This window comes from Crocodylus siamensis, chromosome 15 (genome assembly GCF_052110815.1).
Source record: "Crocodylus siamensis isolate JL-2025a chromosome 15, ASM5211081v1, whole genome shotgun sequence".
NCBI lineage: Eukaryota > Metazoa > Chordata > Crocodylia > Crocodylidae > Crocodylus > Crocodylus siamensis.
In genome coordinates this window covers 466,136-486,808 of record NC_143409.1, presented here as the reverse complement: position 1 = coordinate 486,808, position 20,673 = coordinate 466,136, and the positions used below count along the sequence as shown (strand labels likewise).

At 66.4% G+C, this 20,673-nt stretch overlaps 1 protein-coding gene across 1 annotated transcript; it reads left to right on the top strand.

Annotated features, from left to right (window-relative positions):
* The first annotated feature begins 826 nt into the window (after positions 1 to 826).
* STRC (stereocilin) lies at positions 827 to 20,490 on the top strand. The gene is made up of 28 exons (XM_090028723.1): positions 827 to 1,038; positions 1,566 to 2,570; positions 2,654 to 2,678; positions 3,117 to 4,437; positions 5,179 to 5,241; positions 5,368 to 5,478; positions 5,567 to 5,724; positions 5,987 to 6,173; positions 6,281 to 6,396; positions 6,569 to 6,701; positions 7,084 to 7,266; positions 7,364 to 7,402; positions 7,529 to 7,696; positions 7,779 to 7,925; positions 8,069 to 8,127; positions 8,296 to 8,419; positions 8,509 to 8,600; positions 8,937 to 9,072; positions 9,161 to 9,360; positions 17,432 to 17,522; positions 17,629 to 17,797; positions 17,959 to 18,128; positions 18,303 to 18,458; positions 18,657 to 18,799; positions 18,981 to 19,129; positions 19,418 to 19,515; positions 19,847 to 19,994; positions 20,405 to 20,490. The coding sequence occupies exons 1-28, from the start codon at positions 966 to 968 to the stop codon at positions 20,476 to 20,478; spliced, it is 5,538 nt and encodes a 1,845-aa protein (XP_089884849.1). The 5' UTR covers positions 827 to 965; the 3' UTR covers positions 20,479 to 20,490.
* Positions 20,491 to 20,673: the final 183 nt, after the last annotated feature.

The following is a 20,673-nucleotide window of genomic DNA, read 5'->3' as shown; positions in this document are numbered from 1 at the left end:
GCACAGGGTGCCCATGCGAGGGGGCTGCGAGGGCTGGAGGGAGATGCCTGGCTCCCCTGCCCAGCCTGGCTGCTTCCTGGGTGACAAGCCTGGCGTGGGGCGGGGGGGCAGGCGGCTCGATCCCGGAGGTTTCACCTTCCCATCTGCTATTCTGCCGGTGAATGGAGCCGTGCGGCCGTTCCCGAGGCATCAATAATGGAGCAGGCGCATTGTTGGGCGCGGGGCTGGGCCAGCAGCAGTGGCGCAGGCTGCACCGGCGGCCGGGGGGGCCAGCCTCAGGTTACGGGTCAGACGCGCTGTCGGGGCCGAGCCCGGCGCGGGGTCGGGCAAGGACCGTAGCTGTGCGTGGGGGCGTCCTGCACTGAGCCCCAGGGCAAGGGGCCGGGCTGCAGTCAGCGTGACTGGGGTGTGCCTCGGGGGCTGTGCCCAGTCCCTGCTGGGGCCGGGGGCCGTGCTGCAGCAACGGTGCACCCACCTCGTGGGCTCTTTCTCCCAGGCCTGGGGGTCCCGGCTGCATCCCTGAGCTGTGCGCAGCTTGGGGTCTGCACCCACTGCCTCATACAGGGGCTCCCTGCCCCGGCCTCATTTCCTCTCGGGCTCCCACCTCCCTCCTAGGGCTGGGCCTGCCCCACCCATGAAGGGGGCTGCGGCCCCCAGCTAAGTGATGTGGCAGCGTCCCTCACCAGGAGGCTTTAGCAGAGCCCCCCCCGTCCCAACCCGCCCGCCCGGCAGGGCCTGGCTTCCCCTCCCCTCGCCTGTGGAAAGTGTAAAGTGAGCCCTCCCGGACTCCTGGGTCCTTCCTGGCTGTAAGTAATGCTCGGTGACGGCAGGGAGGGATCGGGTGTGCGGGCCAGTGCCCCCAGCTCCGGTGACAGCCCACGCAGTCGTTCCCGGCTCTGCAGCAGCCACCACTGCCCGTGTCCCAGCTCCTGGAGGGTCCCCCGGCCCTAGGACCAGGACGAGAGATGGCTGCTTTCCTGTGGGGCATTCGGATGCTGCTGGTGCTGGTGCTGCCCCCACGCTCCCTCCCTGCCCCCGGTGAGCGCCCGGCTGCGGGGATCAGGGGCTAGGGGGTGCTGGGCCCAGACAGCGGGGACCGCACAGCCCGTGGGGGCAGGCAGGGCAGGGTCCAGCCACAGACTCAGCCAGGCTCCGGCCTGGCCCGTTCTGGGACCCCCGTCTCGCCTGGCTGCTCCTGACCCCGCTCCTCCCGGGGCCGCGCCGCCCGGACCCTGGTGCCCGCGGAGAGCCGGACCCCGTGGGTCTGCCCCCCGGGGCAGGGCGCAGCCATTGCTCTGGCGGGCAGGGGTGCCCACTCCTCCTGCCAGCCCCACGGGCTCTGGGCCCCACGCCGTCGCAGGCAACGAGTCGCAGTCCCGGGGTGAGCGCACGGCGAACGAGGACCCAGGCAGCCCGGTGCGGGAAGGGCGGGGTGGGGACCCGGGCTCCAAGCCCTCGCGCCAGGGACCGGCTGCTGCCTGCGGGGGGGCCAGCGCGGGGCCACGCCGGCGTCGCGCACTGCCGCAGGTGGGTGGACGCGGGGGCCAGCCTGGCTTTCCTTGCAGGAGCTGCCTCCAACGGGAGCAGAAACCCGGGCCAGGACCTCGTCTCCTCGCTGCAGCCCCCCGCCGGGCAGCGCCTCGGGGGCGCCGGCCCACCGAGCCCTGGGGCAGGGCCGGGGGGGCCGGTGGACACAGATGTGGACACGTCGCCCCTGCTGTGGCGCCTGCTGCTGGGGCTGGAGTCCCTGGGGGTCCTGCCAGCGCCGCGAGCCCCCCAGGCCCAGGCCCCGCGCGGTGGCCGTGGCCAGAGCCGGCTCTCCGCCTTCCTGCACAACGTCTCCGCGTCGCTGCAGAGTGAGGCGCCACGGCCCGAGCCCTGGGGCAGCCTGCTGCAGCACCTCCTGCCCCCGCCCGCCCCCGCCCTGCGCCTGCCCGACTTCCTGCTCTCGCTGCGCGGCAGCCGGCACTGGGACCCGCTGCTAGGCCTCCTGCACGGCCTGCTGGGCCTCGCGGGCCCGGGCGCACCCGACCCGCCGGGCCCGGAGCTGCTCCGTCACCTGGTCGAGGCGCTGCCCCAGGCCATCCTGCCCGGGGCGCTGGGCCAGGGCCCGCCGGGTGTCTCCTGCGCGCCCATGGGGCACCGGCGCTGCAGCCCGGGCTCGGACTGGCTGATGCAGCTGCTGCAGGTGCTGGAGGGCGCCGGCTGGAAGCCCGCGGTCCACGTGCAGCCGGCGGGGCCTGTCCTGGCCCCGGGGCGCTGGAAGCCCTTCAGCCTGCCGCCCGCAGCTGCCCGGGAGCAGCCTCCCGACGCCAGCAGCCCGGGCCCCGCGGAGCTGCCGAGCCCCGCGGGGCAGACGGAGGCGGGCAGGCGGGCGCTGGGCGTGCGCCCCGGGGCAGCGCTGTGGGGGGCACTGGAGGAGCTGAAGCGCGGGCTGCTGCGGCGCGTGGGGCGCTCGCTGTCCTCCAGCGTGCGGCGCAAGGTGGTGCGTGTGACGGGCTCGCTGGTGCAGGAGGTCTCCGTGGCCCTCGGCCTGCCACGGCCGGGGCCCGACGGGAGGTGCTCCGCCGGTGAGCGCCCCTGACCTCTCCGGGGCCGGCCCGGCCTCCTTGACACCATCCTGTGTGCTCACGGCTTCCCCTCCTCCCTGCAGGGACCCTGCAGCAGCTGCTGCTCTGGTGAGTCGCGGAGCCGCCGGCGGAGACGGAGAAGCGGAGCCGGCGCCTGCACCCGCACCAGCGCCACGCGGGGCCAGCCCTGCCCCCCACGCCTGGCCAGGGCCTGCCCTCGCCCCCTGCCCAGGAGGGCGGCAGGGCAGGTGTGGGGGGACCTGGCCAGAGCGTTGCTGGCCGCTGGGGCTGCTCCACGGCTGCGCTCAGGCCTGGCACTGCGGCCAGGCTGCAGCCCCGGTCTCATCTCAGGGGAGAGCTCCCCTGTTCCTACCCTGGGGCAGAGCCGCATGGGGCACCTGCGGGCTGGGAGGGGCTGGGCCATATGGGGAAGGGGACCTGGCCAGTGGCCTTGTGGCCCTGGAGGCAACACCCCCCCCATACATCCGCCCTGGGGGTCTGTGTTGGAGGGGGGAGGGGACTAACGACCCTCTCTGGTGCCGCCAGGGGCATCCACCATAACATCAGCTGGGACGCAGAGGCGCTGGGGTTCGCAACTGGGCCCCTGCCGTCCCCGCCACCCCTCCTGCACTGCATGCACCCCGCGGCAGAGCCCCGCCGGCCCCAGCCCATGGCCAAGCGGGCACTGCCCGAGCCGTGGGGCGAGGCACGGATCCTGGCTGACCTGGAGTCCGTCTGCAACAGCTCGGCGCCAGGGCTGCCAGGCATCTCCAACTTCACCCTCTACCTGTACTGCAACCACGTGGATGGCTCCGGCGCCTCCAGCCCTACGGCCTCCGACCTGGGGACCACGTGCTCCGACACTGCCTGGTACCTCCTGGTGCACGCGGCCGAGTGGGGCTCGGTCTGGGCCCGGGCCTGCTGGGAGCACTTCCCGGCCCAGTTCAATGCCACGGTCTGCAGCAACGCCACCCTGCGCGACCTGCCCAGCCGCCACCAGCCCCGTCTGCAGGAGCTGTGCGCCAACCTGTCCCACCAAGCGCCCGAGACCGCGGCGCCAGAGCACAGCGGCTGCCTGGAGGCCCTCCGCGGAGCCCCACTCAGCCCCGAAGGCTTCTGGAGCTGCTTTCTGGAGAACCAGACTCTCTGGGTGCGCTGGCTGTGCAACAATGCAAGCCTGCAGGGGCTGCCCACTGAGACCAGCACTGGCATCTCCCAGCTCTGCCACAGCCACCGGCTGCAGGCCAAGGTGCTGAGCACCACGCCTCCCCCGCGTGCTGACCCCTGTGCCGCTGTGGTGGCGGGCGGGAGCCCCCCGGCACTGTGGAGCGCCAGCCTGCTAGAGCAGTGCCGCACTGCCAGTCCTGCCCGCTTCCGCCAGCTGGTGTGCGAGCACCGCTCGGTGCTGGAGACCCTGGCACCCGCCCAGCCCTGGGTGCTGAGGCAGTGCCTGGGCGCAGGCTCGCCGCCCCGCAGGCAGTGCCTGCTGCAGCAGCTCCTGGGCGCCCTGCCGCTGTCGCCCCAGGTAGAGGCAGCGCGGCTGTGTGAGGACCCCGTGTCCTACCTGCTAGAGCTGGTGTCGCGGCTGGCTTGGTGCGAGGAGGACACAGCGCGCTGGCTGCTCAATGTGAACTACCTGCTGCGCCTGCTGCGCTTCGTGCTGGCACTGCCGGAGCTGGGCGCCGGGGCACGGGCTGCGCAGGGGCCGCTGGGTGAGGCCATCCTGCTCTCCAGCCTGCTCGACAATGGCTCCTTCTGGGCCTCGCTGCGGGCCAACGCCTCCCTTAGCATCCTGCAGGCGCTGGGCCGCTACCTGGAGCAGGAGCAGGACCCTGCCACCAAGAAGGAGCTGCTGAGCTGCTTTGGCGTGAGTGCCGCTCCCTGCGCGGGGCCAGGGCTGGGCCACAGGGGCTGGCGGGCAGCGCATGCGGGCTCCCAGCTCGGGTGTGCTGCCCAAGCTGCACGGGGCCAAGCCCTGCCCATGTTTGCAGAGGCACTAGTGGGAGGGAGTGTGACCGTGCCATGGTCACTTGTGCGTGTGGACAGGGGCACCTTAGTTGCCTGCTCCCCCTGTGTGGTGCTGGGAGAGTGCAGGAGGGGAAGGCAGGGGCCAGCAGGGCCCGGGAGGAGGCTGGTGCTGAGCTGGGGACTGGGGCAGGCGGCCATGAGGGTGGGTGGCTGCTAGACCCAAACCCCCTGAGCCTCCTGCTCCGTGGGCAGCCAGCAGCCAGCTCCGTGCAGCTGCATCAGCAGCGCCCTCCCATGGGGCCTGTGGCTGGGCGGCCGTCCTCGCTCCCTCTTCCCTGCGTGCTGCGAGCAGGTGGAGCCGGGGGAGAGATCGCCTCCCAGGTCGCTGTGCAGGGCCGGGCGGCATCAGGCGCTGTGGGGCTGCCAGTGCCAGCTCTGCAGGGTCCCTGCGCTGATGAAGGTGCCTGGCCCTTGCTGGTTCGTGGCGCGGTGGTGCCAGGGGCTGGGCTGGAGCTGATCCCCGTGGGCACGGAGCTGCTGCCTTCTGGGCAGAGCCCCAGGGCCCGGGCAGCCGTGCCTCTGCCCAGGCAGCGCAGTGAGGTCCCGCGGAGACCCCCGCTGAGCCCCCTCCCCCCTGCAGCCCGTGCTCTGGGACCTGATCCAGCGTGAGGAGGGCGCCCCGGCCATGGAGCTGCTGGTGCAGGTACTGATTCCCCCGGTGCCCCGGGCTCGACCCCCAGCCATCCCCTGCCCCGGCACACAGGGTCCACGGGACCGCAGGTCCTGGGCCCTCCCGTGGCAGCTGACGCGCGGGGCTGGGCGCCCGCAGGAGTACCTGCAGATGCCCCCGGAGAGCCTGCACGGGCTGCTGCTGTCGGTGGAGGGCCAGGCCGCCAGGCAGTTCCTGTCGCTGATGCACCGCACCTGGCACCGGCTGCAGGTGGGCCGGGGCCGCGACGGGGCGAGGGGCGCTGGGCCGTGCCGCGGTGCCTGGCTGGGCCCGGCTCAGCGGTGGCGTCGCCCCGCAGGTGCCGGCAGCAGACGAGGGTGCACTGCAGTCGCTGACCGCGCTGCTGCTCCGCCGCTTCCCACCGCTGACGCCCGTCGACCTGTCGCAGTTCATCCCCTTCCTGTCGGCCTCCGACATCTCCAGCTTCCCGCCCGCCCTCCTGGCCAACGAGAGCGTGTGAGCACCGGGCTGCCCCGTGCCCCGCAGCCCGAGCCCGGGCCTCTCAGCACCTCCCAGCTGGCCCTGGGTGCACCCTCGCGCGTCCCTGCTGTCCAGAGCCACCGGCCGGCCGTGGCCTGCGCTGCCTGGCCTGTGCCACAAGCAGCCGTGCTCTGCGGCCCGGCCCGTCCGGCACGCGTGGGCCGGGGTGGGTGCCCGCTTCAGGGCTGAGCTCCGCAGGCAGGGCACAACTTCTAACGCTCCGGCTGTCCGTCCCCAGCCTGGCCGCGCTCCAGAGCCACAGCGCACGCATGACGCGGGCGCAGAAGAGCGCGCTCGCCCAGCGCCTGCTGCAGGCCCCAGCACTGGGGGACATACCTGCCTGGCCCCCGGAGCTGCTGCGCGCCCTGCAGCCACTGCTGCCACACCTGCCCCTGCGACGCTTCCTGCAGCTCACGCCCCAGCAGGTGGGCGCCCGGGGCAGGGCTGGTCCTGGGGGCCAGCCACTGCCCCCGCGGAGGTCTCACAGGGGTCCCTGGCCCTCGTGAGGCACGCTCACCCGTCTGCGCCCCAGGTGCAGGGCTTGGCGGACAGCTGGCAGGACGTGCGACTGGGGCTGGCGCAGGGGCGCCACGTAGCGCGGAGCCTCATCAACAGGAGCCACGGGGCGGGTGAGGAGCAGGTGCGCAGGTGAGCACGGCCGCCGGGGGGGCAGCTCCGCCGTGCTGCACCGTGCGGGGGGTGTCGTCACCCCGTTGCCTGTGGGAGCACCAGGGTTGCGCTGCTGCCAGGCCACGCGCACCAGGCCTTGCTCCGGGGCTCCGGGCTTGTAGCCCCTGTTCACGCCTCCGCCTGTCCCCAGCATCGGGACCCTCGCCTGCTTCCTGAGCCCTGAGGAGCTGCAGGCCCTGGCGCCGCTGCGCGACCCGCGGGGGCCTGTGGAGCAGAGCCTGCTGGCGTGTGCCGCGGACGGGACGCTGCCCCCGCACGGGCAGGTGAGCCAGTCTCGGGCAGCCTGGCAGCAGGGGACCGTGGTCCGGGCCCCGGCTCCCGCGCAGCGCAGCCTGTGCTGGAGCCCCATGAGGGCAGAGGGAGCTCCCGGGGGGGCACGTGCCCAGGCCCTGCCCAGCCCCTGGTGCCAGGTTGGCTGGGAGGCTGCTGAGAGTGCCCCTGCCCTGCCTGCGCCTGCGCCTGCGCCGACTGGGCCTGGAGCTGAGCTGTGGGGGAGCTGCCGGGGTGCGGCTCCAGGGCTGCTGGCTGGCAGAGCCGCTCTGCTCCCTCGGACGCTGCACCTCGGCGTGCGAGCCATGGGTCCACCCCCAGCACAGGATGGCGGTGCTGGCTGCGCTGGGCTCACCGCACCACTATCTGCCACAGGTCACCTACGCACTGGCTGACTTGCTGCGCTCGGCGGGCCCGGAGGCCATGGATCCGCAGGAGCTGCAGGCCTGGAGGGGCGTCGTCCCCGAGCTCGGCACGGGCTTCCTGCAGCGCCTGTCGCCCGCCCAGGTGAGCGCCCTGCTGCCGGAGCTGCAGGCCATGCCCCTGACGCCCGCACAGGTGAGTGCCGCCCCGACGTGGCTGCCTGGCTCGACCCGCCGTGCGCAGTGGTGCGGGCACCGTGGTGCTGCCGCCCTCACCCCGTCTTCCCGTGCAGGCCTCCCTGCTGCTCGCGCAGGCTGTCCGCAGCGAGAACGTGAGTGTCGCGCCCTGTCTCGGCCCGCAGCTGCAGCCTGGGCCCAGGGACGGGTGGGGGTCTGGAAGCCCGGCCCCAGGGGCCTGCTGGACACCCCCGGCCCAGCCCCCTGTGCTGTGTCTGCAGGTGACGGGGGACGCGCAGGGCCGGCTCTGCGCCCTCCTGCCTGGCCTCAGCCCCAAGTCCCTGCCAGGCGCCCTGGCACCCGTGCTGGCGGGGGCATGTGAGTGCCTGGCGCCGGTGCTGCCGCGGCTCTCCGCTGCCCAGACAGCTGCCTTGCTGCGGGCCATGCAGGTACGGGCAGGCACGCGCGTGGCTGGGCCCCACCTGCCCGGGTCACTCGGTTGTTGCCCGTCACTGGTCGTGTCTGCCGCAGGGGCTGCGCCGTGACCCGCCGCCCCGGAGCGCCTGGCCCGACTGCCTCCTGCCCCTCGTGCCCCTTGCCCTGCTGCAGCCCCATGTGCCCGCGCTGCTGGGCAACGACAGCCGCCGCTACCGGCACCTGCGCTGGGCCCCGCAGCAGGTAACACGCATGGAGGAAGGCAGCCAGCGTCCCGGGGGCTGGGCGGGAGGCGCAGGCAAGGCCCCGGGGAGGGGAGGGGCGGTGGCAGGGAGCAGAGCCCACACGACACGGGGCAGCCCTCACCCTGCTCCCTGCCCCGGCAGGCCCAGCTGCTCTGGAGGATGGTGGGAGCCGGCGCCAACATGACCCAAGACTCGGTCTGGTGAGGGAGGCCCCGGCAGAGCCCGGCCCAGGGTGCCAGTCTGGACCCAGCCAGCCCTTGCCCAGAGCCTGCTGGGGTGGGCGGGGGTCAGACTGGTGGAGGGAGGGTCTGGCTGGGCCCTGGAGCCAGCCGGCGCGGCCGAGGTGCAGCTGTGCCGGTGCTCACCAGGGCGCTGGGCACGCTAGCAGCCGGCATGGACTGCACCACCCTGCACCGCTGCAGCCGGCGCCCGGATTTCCTGGGCATCCTCGGCACGCTCTACGCACAGCCCGGCCGCCTGCCTGCCAGCCTGGTAAGAAGCTCGTCCCCCCGCCAGCTCCTGGCTTGGTGCCCGGAGCCCTCCCAGCCGCCAGGGCTGGCTCACAGCTGCACGCTCCACAGCGGCGCTGCATCGGGGAGGAGATCCGCTGGCGCCCAGGACCCACGGCCGAGGAGCTGGCGCAGCTAGGACCTGCCTTCCTCGTGGACTTACCGTAGGTGCCCGGCATGGTCCCCTCCCCTTGCCCCCAAAGCCATGGGGACACTGCTCCCTGCAGCCGCAGCCGCCCTGTGTCCTGCAGCCTGTCTGGGCTGAGCAGCACGTGGGCAGCGCCAGGCCGGGGGCGACGTGGGCGGGCAGCGGTGCCAAGTGCCATGGGCAGGGCCTGGAGCTGGAACCAGGCCGGCTCCCCCAGCGTCCTGCCAGGCACCAGTGCAGCCCCGGTGCCTGTGGGCTGCGCCCGCAGCGGTCGTGCCCGGTGCCCCCCACTGCCCGCAGGCCCCCTCCCCCGGGGCCGCTGGCTGCAGTGTGGCCCCCCCGGCTCCCGCAGGGTGAAGCTGGTTGAGCGGCTGCCCAATGACTCGCTCTGGCTGGTGCTGGACCATGTGAGCAGCCACCCCCAGAGCCTGCTGGCGCTGCCTTCCCACCGCCGCACCGCCCTGGCCCGCCGGGCTCTGCAGCTCCTGGTAAGGGCAGGTCAGGGAGGGGGCAGCGGAGAGGCTGAGGGGGCACCTCACCCGCCATGCTGTGCCCTGCCCTGTCCTGCCCTGCCAGCGGTCCCCGTTGGAGCCCGAGATCCCGGGGGAGGTCCTGGACCTGCTGGGCCCGCTGCTGGGCTTCCTGGACCGAGACAGCGCTGCCCGGATCCGGCCTGAGAGCCTGCTGCTGCGGCTGGAGACGCTGCAGGGCGCCTGCCTCTCGGATGAGTTCGCCGCCATGCTGGGCCAGCTGCTGCTCTCGAGGCGCGCGCTGGGGTAGGCCGTGTGGCGTGAGCCCCCACCTCCCTGCGCCCGACCACCTTCCCAGCCCCGGGTGCCTCCCGGGGGCGCCTCGTGTCCGGCCGACCCCCTCCCGGAGCACACTCACTAGCCTGGGGTAACGTAGCCGCCACCACCCCGAGAAGGGATTGTCTTGGCCCAGCGTCCTCAGGGAAACACAGGCCTAATAGTCCTGCGGGTACTCAACCCAGTTCAGCCACTTGGGCACTTCCCTGAGTCCGGGGCCAAAAAGGACAGTCTCCCTTAGTCCACAGACCTAAGCGGCCTCTTAGGCATAATTTAGACCCACCCCTCAAGAAGTCTCCCACACCAGTCACAAAGGAGAACTGCATTGATTACAGGGGTAGGGTGAAAGTAGGGTACAAGATTGAGCAATATCCTAGAAATCCCATCGAGCAAAACAGTCTGGCTGAGGTAGCCTTTTGATCACGCGTCTGAGTTGCTGCCAGCTAGAGATCTACCCAGATCTCGAGTCGCTTCCTCACAAGCATCATCCCGAGGCTGTGGGAGATCCCCTCCGGAGGCAGCCCGTTCCTTGCTCATGAGTTATGGGGGAGAGAGCCAGTTTCAGATGGTAAAGCTCCTCTCTAAGTCTGCGTCCCATCGTTGCAGCTTGGCAGTGGAGTTTTGCATCGTCTGCAGCCACTGCAGTGGGGCATGGTCCGATAGGACGGTGAACTGCTGCCCCCATAAATAGGGCCTCAGCTTGTTCAGTGCCCAGACGATTGCCGAACACTCCTCGATAGACGACAGGTCCCACTCCTGAGAGATTAACTTCCGGCTGAGGTACACCACGGGGTACCATGTCTCTTGGTGCTCTTGGAAGATTGCAGCTCCTAGTCCTGAGTCGGAGACCCCACTCCTTGAATGGTAAGGGTCCTCCCCGGGATTATATCTGCAGGTGAAACAAGGTTGGCATTCATAGTTTCATAGTTTCTAGAGTCACAGAGCGGTGCCTTCAGGATCGGGTGTTTGACCAGGGCAGCTTTTAGGGTGTCGAATGCTTCTTGGCACCCTGGCTTCCAGACCACTGGATCAGGGCTGCCCTTCTTGGTCAGCTCATGCAGGGGAGCTGCCGTCGCTCCAAATCCCAGGATAAACCATCTGTAATATCCAGCCAGGCCAAGGAAGGCTCTGACTTGCTTCTTGGTTTGTGGAGGCGGCCAGTCTTTAATGGCCTCAATCTTGTCCCACAAGGGAGCAATGTGACCTCCACCCACATGATGTCCCAAATATACCACTTCGGATAGTGCCCACTGGCACTTTTTGGCTTTCTCTGTAAGACCAGCTTGCTTGATCTTGCCTAGCACGGTGGTCAGATGGATCAGGTGCGATTCAAAGTCCTGACTGAAGATGGCGATGTCATCGATGTACGCCATGGCAAACTGCTCGCACCCTTGTAGCAGGTTATTAATCAACCTTTGGACAGATGCAGGAGAGTTGCGCATACCGAAAGGTAAAACTGTGAACTCGTATAGTCCCACAGTGGTGGTAAATGCAGACTTGGCTATGGCATCCGGATCCAGTGCCATCTGCCACAATCCTTTGGACATATCGAGAGTAGAGATGACCTTGGCTGGGCCCAGGCGATCGAGCAAAGCGTCCATCCTGGGCATAGGGTGTGCATCAGGGTGGTGACAGCGTTCAGCTCCCGGCAGTCCACACAGAACCGGACGGGCCCGTCCTGCTTCCGGACGAGTACCGCCGGGCTGGCCCAGGGACTCCCTGAAGGCCGGAATACCCCTAACTCCTCCATCTCTGTGATCTCTCGTGTTATTTCTTGCTTTACCTTCTTGTTAATTGAGTACAGTCTGGAGTGTACAGGGCGATGGCTGCCCGTGTCTATGGAGTGCACCGCCAGGTCCATTTTACCTGGTTTGTTGGAGAACACTGTCTCAAAGTCTTTGAGTGCCGCAAGCAGCTTGTCCTTGTCCTGGGAGGGGCAGATGGTCCGGCAGGCGCAGTTCCTCCATTCCTGCCTCTCCATCCCAGTCACCGGACATGGCCGGCTCCTCTGGTGATCCTTCTACTGAGGAAATCCAGAACACCGCATCCCCTCTGTCAAAGTAAGGTTTAAGCATGTTCACATGAACTGTCTTAGGCTTTCTCTCACTCCTGGCCACAACATAGGTCACATCATCCAGCTTGTCCAGGACAACATGAGGACCTTCCCATGCAGCTTGCAGCTTGTCTGTCTTTAGTGGCAGGAAAACCATAACCTTATCACCGCGGTCAAAGGTACGCAAGTGAGCCTTTTCATTGTACCAGGACCTTTGCTTCTCCTGGGCCTGTCCCAGGGACTCTCGTGCCACTTTCATCACGTCAGTCAGTTTCTGACGAAAGTTCAGCACATCCTCCACCACGGAGATCTTGGTGGAAGTGATTTTCCCTTCCCACTCCTCTCTCACCAGATCGAGAGGACCTCGAACTCGCCTCCCAAACATCAACTCGAACGGTGAGAACCCCGTGGACTCCTGGGGCACCGCCCGGTAGGCAAAGAGCAAATGCGGCAGTTTCTCATCCCAGCCATTGGGGTTAGAGTCCACATAGGCCTTTAGCCTTTCAAGGTCCCATTGAACCTCTCTACTAGTCCATTTGTCTGAGGGTGGGAGGCTGTGGTGTTGAGGTGTTTCACCCCACAGCACTCCCACAGGCACTTCATCACCTCCGCCAGGAAGTTTCCACCCTGGTCAGCTGGGAGGGAAAACCCAGCTGAAAGAAGATCTTGGTGAGAGCATCAGCAACCACAGGTGCCTTGGTGAAGGTCAAGGTCAAGGGGTGACCTGATGGCTACCTATAAGTTGATCGGGGGTGACCACCAGGATCTGGGGGAACGTTTGTTCACCAGAGCGCCCCAAGGGATGACGAGGTCGAACAGTCATAAACTACTGCGAGACCGGTTTCAGGCTGGACACAAGGAAGAATTTCTTTCCTGTCCGAGCCCCCGAGGGCTGGAGCAGTCTGCCAGCGGAGGTGGTTCAAGCACCTACATTGAACACCTTCAAGAGTAAATTGGATGCTCATCTTGCTGGGATCCTATGACCCCAGCTGACTTCCTGCCCTTTGGGCGGGGGCTGGACTCGATGATCTTCCAAGGTCCCTTCCACCCCTAATGTCTGAAATCTGTGAAGGCAACTGCCTCCGGGTACCTAGTTGCGAAGTCCACTAGAGTCAGGATCTATTTCTTCCCTCTACGAGTCTTATGCCTCAGCGGGCCCACAATGTCTATCCCCACTCGTTGGAAGGGTTGATCAATGATCGGGAGGGGCTGTAGGGGAGCCTTTCTCTTGTCCCACTTTTGCCCTTCTGCTGGCATGTCTCACAAGATCGGCAGTAGTCCGTCACATTCTGGGCAATTCTGGGCCAATAAAACTTTGCCTGCAGCCGCCGGCGTGTCCGGTCCCTGCCCATGTGACCCGCACACGGTAAATCGTGAGCCATGGAAAGCAATTGTTGTCTGTATTTGCGAGGTACTATGATCTGGCGATGGCGTTCCCAGGTCTTGGCAAGGCACTTTGGCACCCACAACCGATAGAGAAGTCCTTTATCCCAGACCACCTGTTCCCTCTTCTCTGGGGTGAACTTGGTCTCTTGCTCCTGAGCCATCTGCCGGAGGTCCTCCAAGCTGGGGTCCGCCAGAACCTCCTGCTTGAACTCCCCTTGCCCAGCTAAACCCTCAGCAGAGAGCTCGGGTGCTCCTGCAGGGAGTGCACCTTCACCCTCAGGGACTTCCTTGGACTCCTCCCTGAGAGTCTCGCCTCCCTCTGCCACTGACAGACCAGACACCTCCCTGGGACTGTCACTTAGCTCACCCTTGGGGTTGCTAGTTCCCTCAGGGTCTGGTGTGCAATCGCCCTCCACAGGGGCCTCTCCCAGGGCAGCCAGTGGTGTGGCTGTCTCTTGGGGAGTTTCTAACCCTCCCCCGCTAGCCTTTCTGCTCTGTAGATGAGTCACCGCATTAATGCGGTAGGGCTCTAGCTCTAGGACATCGTCCACCTCCCAGTGCAGGAGTTCTAGATCAATAATATCCCGTCCCACCAGGCTGGGGACCAAAGCCCCTTCCAGCACCCCCCTTTCTATGCACATCGCGCAGCCTCTCCACTCAATGGATAGTTGGTTTACCTGTATCTCAAATGGCAGAGACCCCACCCCTTGAATGGTAAGGGTCCTCCCCAGTATTATATCTGCAGGTGAAACAAGGTTGGCATTCATAGTTTCATAGTTTCTCGGGTTGGAAGGGACCTGAGTAGATCATCTAGTCCGACCCCCTGCCATGGCAGGAAAGAGTACTGGGGTCAAACGACCCCAGCAAGGTGTTCATCCTCCTCTTAAAGACCCCCAGGGTAGGGGCCAGCACCACTTCTCTTGGAAGCTGGTTCCAGACCCTAGCTGCCCTGACCTTGGAGTCGCGCCTCCTGATATCTAGCCTAAATCTCCCCTCTGCCAGCTTGTGACTGTTATTCCTGGTCACTCCTGGCGGTGCTCGGGGGAACAGGGACTCCCCCAATTCCTGCTGATCCCCCCCGACTAGTTTATAACAGGCCACTAGATCCCCCTCGGCCTTCTCTTGTGGAGGCTGAACAGGTTCAGGTCCCGTCGCCTCTCCTCATAGGGCCTGCCCTGCTGCCCCTGACCATGCGAGTGGCCTCCTCTGGACCCTCTCCATGTTGTCCACATCCCCCCTGACGTGCGGCGCCCAGAACTGGACGCAGTCCTCCAGCTGCGGCCTGACCAGTGCCGCATAGAGGGGGAGGATCACCTCCTTGGACCTGCTCGAGATGCATCTATGGATGCACGACAAGGTGCGGTCGGCCTTCATGACCGTGTCCCCACACTGCCGGCCCATGTTCATCTTGGCATCAATGATGACTCCAAGATCCTTTTCTGCCTCTGCCCTGACGAGAAGGGAGTTCCCCAGTCTGTAGGTATGGTGCTGGTTCTTCCTCCCCAGGTGCAGCACCTTGCACTTGTCTGTGTTGAATCCCATCTTATTATCATCCACCCACCCCTGTAACCTGTCTAGGTCCAACTGTAACCTATTCCTCCTTTCCAGTGTGCCCACATCCCCCCACATCTTAGTGCCATCAGCAAATTTGCACAGGTGCTTTTTACCCCCTCGTCCAAGTCGCTGATGAAGATGTTGAGCAGTGCGGCCCGAGGACCGAGCCCTGGGGGACCCCACTGCCCACGTCCCTCCAGGTCAAACATGACCCGTCCACCACCGCTCTCTGGGCGCGGCCCTCCGGCCAGTCGGCGACACGTCTGACTGTGTGGGTGTTGACACCACAGCCCCCAGTTGCTTGACGAGAACGGGGTGAGAGACAGTGTCGAAGGCCTCCCGAGAGTCCAGGAAGATGATGTCCACTGCTACCCCTGTGTCTAAGGATTTGGTGACCTGGTCATAGAGGCCGCCAGGTTGGTCTGACAGGACCTGCCGCTAATGAACCCGTGTTGGTTCCCCTAAGCATGAGATGCCCTGCTGGCCCTCGTGGATGTGTGCCAGCATAATTTTCTCAAATAGCTTGCCTAGGCAAGTAAGACTAACTGGCCTATAGTTTCCCAGGTCCTCCTTCTTCCCCTGGGAGGCATCGATTAATGTCACGCTGGACCCCGTGTCCAGTTGCCCAATAAGGGTTCTCCCATTGACCGTTATCTTGGTCCGGTGGGGGGCCATCACCTCCTCTGGGTTTGTGATCCTGTAGCCACAGGCACGCCCCTGAGAGGGGCTCGGGTCTCCCCCCTCACTGCTTACAGCTGTTGCATGTCTGACGGACTTGGGTCTGCTGCTTAGCTTTGGGCAGTTGGGCTTGATGTGGCCCGGCTCCCCACAGTTATAGCACCCCCTGTTTTCTGAACTTGGAGGTGGGTCGAATCAGGGGCCTCCTTACGCTCGGTCTGAGACGGCTCCTTTTCCCCTTTTGGACCTGGCCCTCCCTTCCCCACTCTTTGGACCCCTTTCTGTTCCTTCCCAGAGTAGGGAGGCTTCTTGTCTGACCCCTCATGATTAAGCAACAGCTGATCCGCAATTTCAGCGGCCTCATGGGTGGTTTTAGGGCCCCTGTCCTTGACTAGGGTTTTAATCTCCCTTGGACAGCGGTAATAAAATTGGTCCAGCGCCATGAGATGGAGCAGCTTCTCTCTATCGTCAGCCTTGGCTCCGTCTGCCCGTTTAAGGAGAGCATCCCACACCAGGGCCACAAAATCAGCCATTGACTTCTCGGGTTGTGAGCGGATATTCCGGAATTTTTTCCAGAAATAATCTGGTCCTAGCTTGAACCTTGCAGCCACGGCCTGTTTAAAGGCATCATAGTTATCAGCTGCATCCGAGGGCAGGCTGTTCAGGACCACCGCCATGTCGCCTTCTACCAGAGCAGCCATGTGCATCATGTACTCCTCCTCGGGCACCTTCCACCGTCGGGCTTGCCTTTCGAAGATGCTGAGGAACATGTCAGGATCGTCTCCGACTCGGTAGCGAGAGAAGGCTGGGGAGTTCGGTTTGGGCTGCAGACGGAGTACCTCTAGTTCGTGCTTGTGCTTGGCCTCTGCCTCTTGGCGCCTGGCCTCTGCACGCTGGGCCTCCAGCTCCACCTTTTTCAACTGTAGCTGCAGCTGGAGTCTCTGCAACTCCCCCTCAGAGGGTGATCTCTCGGCGGCTCCCGGACTTGGCGTGCAGGGATGTGATTCTGGGGACGACTCAGGAGTTGATGTGCGTGAAGGTGGCTCTGTGGCCGAGTCATTATTGCACAGGAGTTTAATCAGCTCTTCCTTCTTTAGCCCTTTCTTCACTTGAAGGCCTCTGTCTTTCACCAGATCTCTTAGTTTGGGCACGGTCATTTGGACACACTCGTTTGCCATCCTGGCTATCTACGCTGTCCAGTCGACCCGATGCCAAATTAGAAATTGTTTGCTCAGGGGATTTCAGTGACTCTATTACTCTTCCCAAATTATGCCTGTAAAACAGCAGGGTATTCGAATCCCACTGCCTCCACCATGTGTGGCGGGCCAGTAGGGGGCGCTCCTGTGTTGAGCCCCCACCTCCCTGTGCCCCACCACCCTCCAGGCCCCGAGCGCCTCCCCGGGGCACCTCACGTCCGGCCGACCCCCTTCCTGGCGCACACTCGCTAGCCTGGGGGTAACGTCGCCGCCACCACCCCGAGAAGGGACTCACTCTCGGCCCTGTGTCCTCAGGGAGACACAGGCCTAATAGTCCTATGGGTACTCGACCCAGTACAGGCACGTGGGGCACTTCCCCAAATCAGTGTCCAAAAAGGAAAGTCTCCCTTAGTCTGCAGACCTAAGGGGTCTCTTAGGCATAATTTAGACCCACCCCTCAAGAAGTCTCCCACGCCGGTCACAAAGGAGAACTGTATTGATTCCAGGGGTAGGGTGAAAGTAGGGTACAAGATTGAGCAATATCCTAGCAATCCCATCGAGCAAAACAGTCTGGCTGAGGTAGCCTTTTGATCACGCGTCTGAGTTGCTGCCAGCTAGAGATCTACCCAGATCTCGAGTCGCTTCCTCACAAGCGTCATCCCGAGGCTGTGGGAGATCCCCTCCGGAGGCAGCCCGTTCCTCGCTCTTGAGCTATGCGGGAGAGAGCTAGTTTCTGATGGTAAAGCTCCTCTCTAAGTCCGAGTCCCCCGCATGGCTGCGGCCCCCTCCTCCTGGGCAGTCCTAACTTATATAGCCCCCGTGACCTCGTTCCCCTGGTCCAGTGGAGGCCAGCACCTGTTGGCTGTCGGCCAACCAGTTTGAGAGACATCGCCAGTTGCCGGGCAGACTCCAGCCCCCCAGGTAGATGCCCCTCACCCCGGTGGCTGATCCCAGTCCCGTCGGCAGAGGGAGCAGGTTCCCCCCCCAGGACTGGAGCCCGCTCAGGTTCCCTAAAGAGGGAGGGTAAGAGTGTCTCTCCTCTGCTGGGCCCATCCTGATCACATTGTCACAGCGCAGAGATTTTGGGGAGAAACAAAGGTGGTTTCCTGCCAGAGGCCCCGCACCCCCGCCCCGGCCCCCAGCCACGCTGCTCACTCGCACCCTCCTCCTGCAGGCCCCCGCAGGACTGGAGCCCCCCAGACCTGGCCCAGCTGGGCCGCCTGGTGTTCCTGCTGCCAGAGGAGAGCGTCCGGCACATCCCCAGGGTGAGACGACCCTTCCCTGTGCCCCTGCTGACCGCACCGGGGGCCACGGGCTCTCCTGCGCTGCCCGGCGCTGCTCACCGGCGCTGCGCCCACCTGCGCTCTCCAGGCACTGCTGAGCAGAGACGCGCTGGAGCAGCTGCTGCAGAGCCAGCGGGCCTGGGAGCGGAGCGAGCTGGGCCGGCTCTGCCCCCTGCCCGGCGCCCGGCCTGAGGGCAGGAGCTCGCGGGATGCCCTGGTGTCCTGGCTCGTCAGGAGCCGCGTGCCGGGAGGCCGAGGTGAGGCCACTCAGGACACTGCTAGTGTCACCCCCCGGCCCCTGACGCAGCGTTCCCGTGCCCCAACCCACGCCTGCCCCCTGCCAGACCCCTGCCCCCCCGGCGGCACAGCCAAGGGGAGATGGCCCAGGGGTGTTTTGGATGCACTCTCTGCCTTGCAGACCCCATCCCCAGCTGCGCTGACATGCGCGCCACCTTCCCCGCGGCCTGGAGCGCCACCCAGATTGCCGCCATGGCGCCGGCACACTTTGAGGGCTGCCTTGAGCTCATCAGCCAGGACCCCGCGCTCTCCCCCAGCCAGCGCCGAGCCGCCCTACTCAAGGCCAAGCAGGTGAGAGCAGCCAAGGGGGTGCGGGCTGGGCACGGCGCAGCGGCAATGCCGGGGCCAGGATCCTAGCTGCCGCCCGTGCGGGGGACACGGCCATGCAGCAAGGTCCTGGGGGCAGCGCTGTGGAGCTGGTGGCTTGCGGCGGGGTCTGTGCTGAGCCACGCTGGTGCTGTGCAGCTGTTTGGAAACCCCCGGGTGCTGAGGCCAATGCAGACGCTGCAGCTGGGCCTGCTGGCCACACAGCTGAGCGAGCGGGAGCTGCAGGACATGGAGCTCGCTGACTGGGGGGCCCTGTCCATCCTGGGGGCCCTGCAGGGTTGGACAGCAAGGCAGGTGAGGCCTCTGTGGGGCCTTGACTGCGGGAAGGCACCTGCCCCTTGCCTGCTACAGGGGATGGCAGGCATGTGCATGTGAGTGCATGTGCATACATGGGGGTGGCATGTGTGTGCATGTGTTTTGGGGGAGCATGTGCACAGGCATGCGTGTGCGTGTGTGTACCATGCTGGCTGACCACGGCCCCTCTGCCCTCAGATGCGAGCAGCTGTCTCCAGCTTCCTGCGGCAGCGCGGGGGCGGCGCGCAGGGCCTGGGGCTCCCGGAGCTGGCTGCCCTCGGGCACCTGCTGTGCGGGCTCCGGGAGGACGAGATCCAGATGCTGGACAGCTGGGAGCTCAGGTTGGGTTTGGGGGCTGGGGGTTGTTCGGGAGCCGGCGCTGGTGACAGCTGGGAGGTACCAGGCATGCAGCGACTTGTGGGGGCTGCCGTATCCCTCTGGGTGGGCACTGGAGCCTTGGGTGGGGTGGGGGGTTTCCCTGGGTGCCCGGGTGAGTCTGACTGGTGTCTCCCTGCCCCACAGCCAGGCTGCCCCTTTCCTGGGCTCGCTGAAGCACAGCTGCTCGGAGGGGCAGATGGAGGCGCTGGCTGCACGTCTGACATCCAGCTCGGCCTTTGGCCCCGCCAACAGCTGGGGTCCCGAAATCTTCACCGAGATTGGGACGCTGGCGGGTGAGGAGGCCACGGGGCTGGAGGCAACCGGGGCCAGGCAGTCTGCGGCGGGTGGGCCGCGGGTGCAGGGAGTGACCTGGTGTCCCAGCGTGTTGTGGTGCACAGGACTGGCCCCCCCATGAGACCCCCTGGGTCAAGCCCCAGAACCTGCCTTCCCCCCGGGACAGATCGGGCCCCTGGACCCCCCAGCCCCATGCCCGTCTCTGCTTCCGGCTGCTCTGGCCAGGCCCTGCCTTGGGGGCAGGCGCCAGCCACAGACCTGACCCACCTCCTCTGTGCCGCTCCCAGCTGGGCTCCAGGACATCGAGCTGTCCTCGCTCGTCCCCGAGCAGATCCGGGCCCTGACCCCACTGGCCATCGCCGGGATCCCTGCCCCCAAATTCTCGGTGAGTTACACAGGAGCGTGCCCACTTCTCCCTGCCCCCAGCCCTGCCTCAGGGACCCTCATCTGGTGCCCGCAGCGGGGCTGGCAGGTGAGCATGTGGGTCCAGGGCTGGGGCTGCTGTCGTGGTGCAGCAGATGCAGAAATCCAGCAGACAGGCAGAGCGTAGGCGCCGGAGGAATGAGGGACTGGACCCCCCGGGTGCTGGGTGCCCCGGGCTGGGCTCTGTCCCTGGGGCAGCACCTGGGTGCCGGCCAGCTGGGCTCTGTGCCTGCTGGCCCAGTGCCCGATCCAGCCGTGCCCGGGGCCTGAGCCGCGACACTGCAACCCTGCAGGTGGTCTTCCGCGCGGCCCAGCTGCTTGCCCTCACCAGCGCCCAGGCCGCGGCCGTGACCCCTGAGCAGTATGAGCTGCTCAGCGCCGAGCAGCGCCAGGGAGTCGCCAGTGCCCAGTACGAGGGGGAGCTGGTGCCGGATGCCCGGGGTAAGCACCCTGCATGGTCCCTTGCACGCACCCTCTGCATGCTGCCCTGCTCCCGCCCGCGTGTCGGGGCGCACCCCCAGCCCCCGCGCTCGCACACCCACACACTCAACGCAGCAGCCCCCTCCCCCAGCCATGGCTGCTGCAGTGCCCCAGGTCCTGCCGTGCCATGGGGCTGAGCAGCAGGAGCCTCTGGCTGTCCCTTTGGTGCAGCCCATGGTCGTCCCCACCCAGGGGATCAGGCCCAGCACATGCTCCGTGTGGGGCCAGGCACCTGGCCTCCCTTGCCCCCCTGCCCCATGGGTCTCACCAGCAGCCGCCCCCTGCCCTGCCCTGCGCGTGATGGCACCACAGCACACGGGCCTGGCCCAGCCTTGCCTGGCCCTCATGTGCCTCCCTGCTCTTGCCCACAGGCAGGAACGTGGCCTGGCCCCTGTCGGACCCTGCCCTGCTGCTTGTCCTCGGCCTGCTTTCGCACCTCCTCTAAGCGCTGTCCGTGCCCACGTTTGTAATAAACCGGCTGCCCTGCCCGCCACTTGCCGTGCCGTGTCCTGCTGTAGCTGGTGGGGGTGAGGGCGCGGGTCCGGCCTGGCGGGAGCTGCTCCATCCTGCAGCTGGACCGTGCTGCTGGGCTTGGGCCCCCACAGGCCCTGGGCTGGGAGCCAGTGCCCTCGTGTGCTGG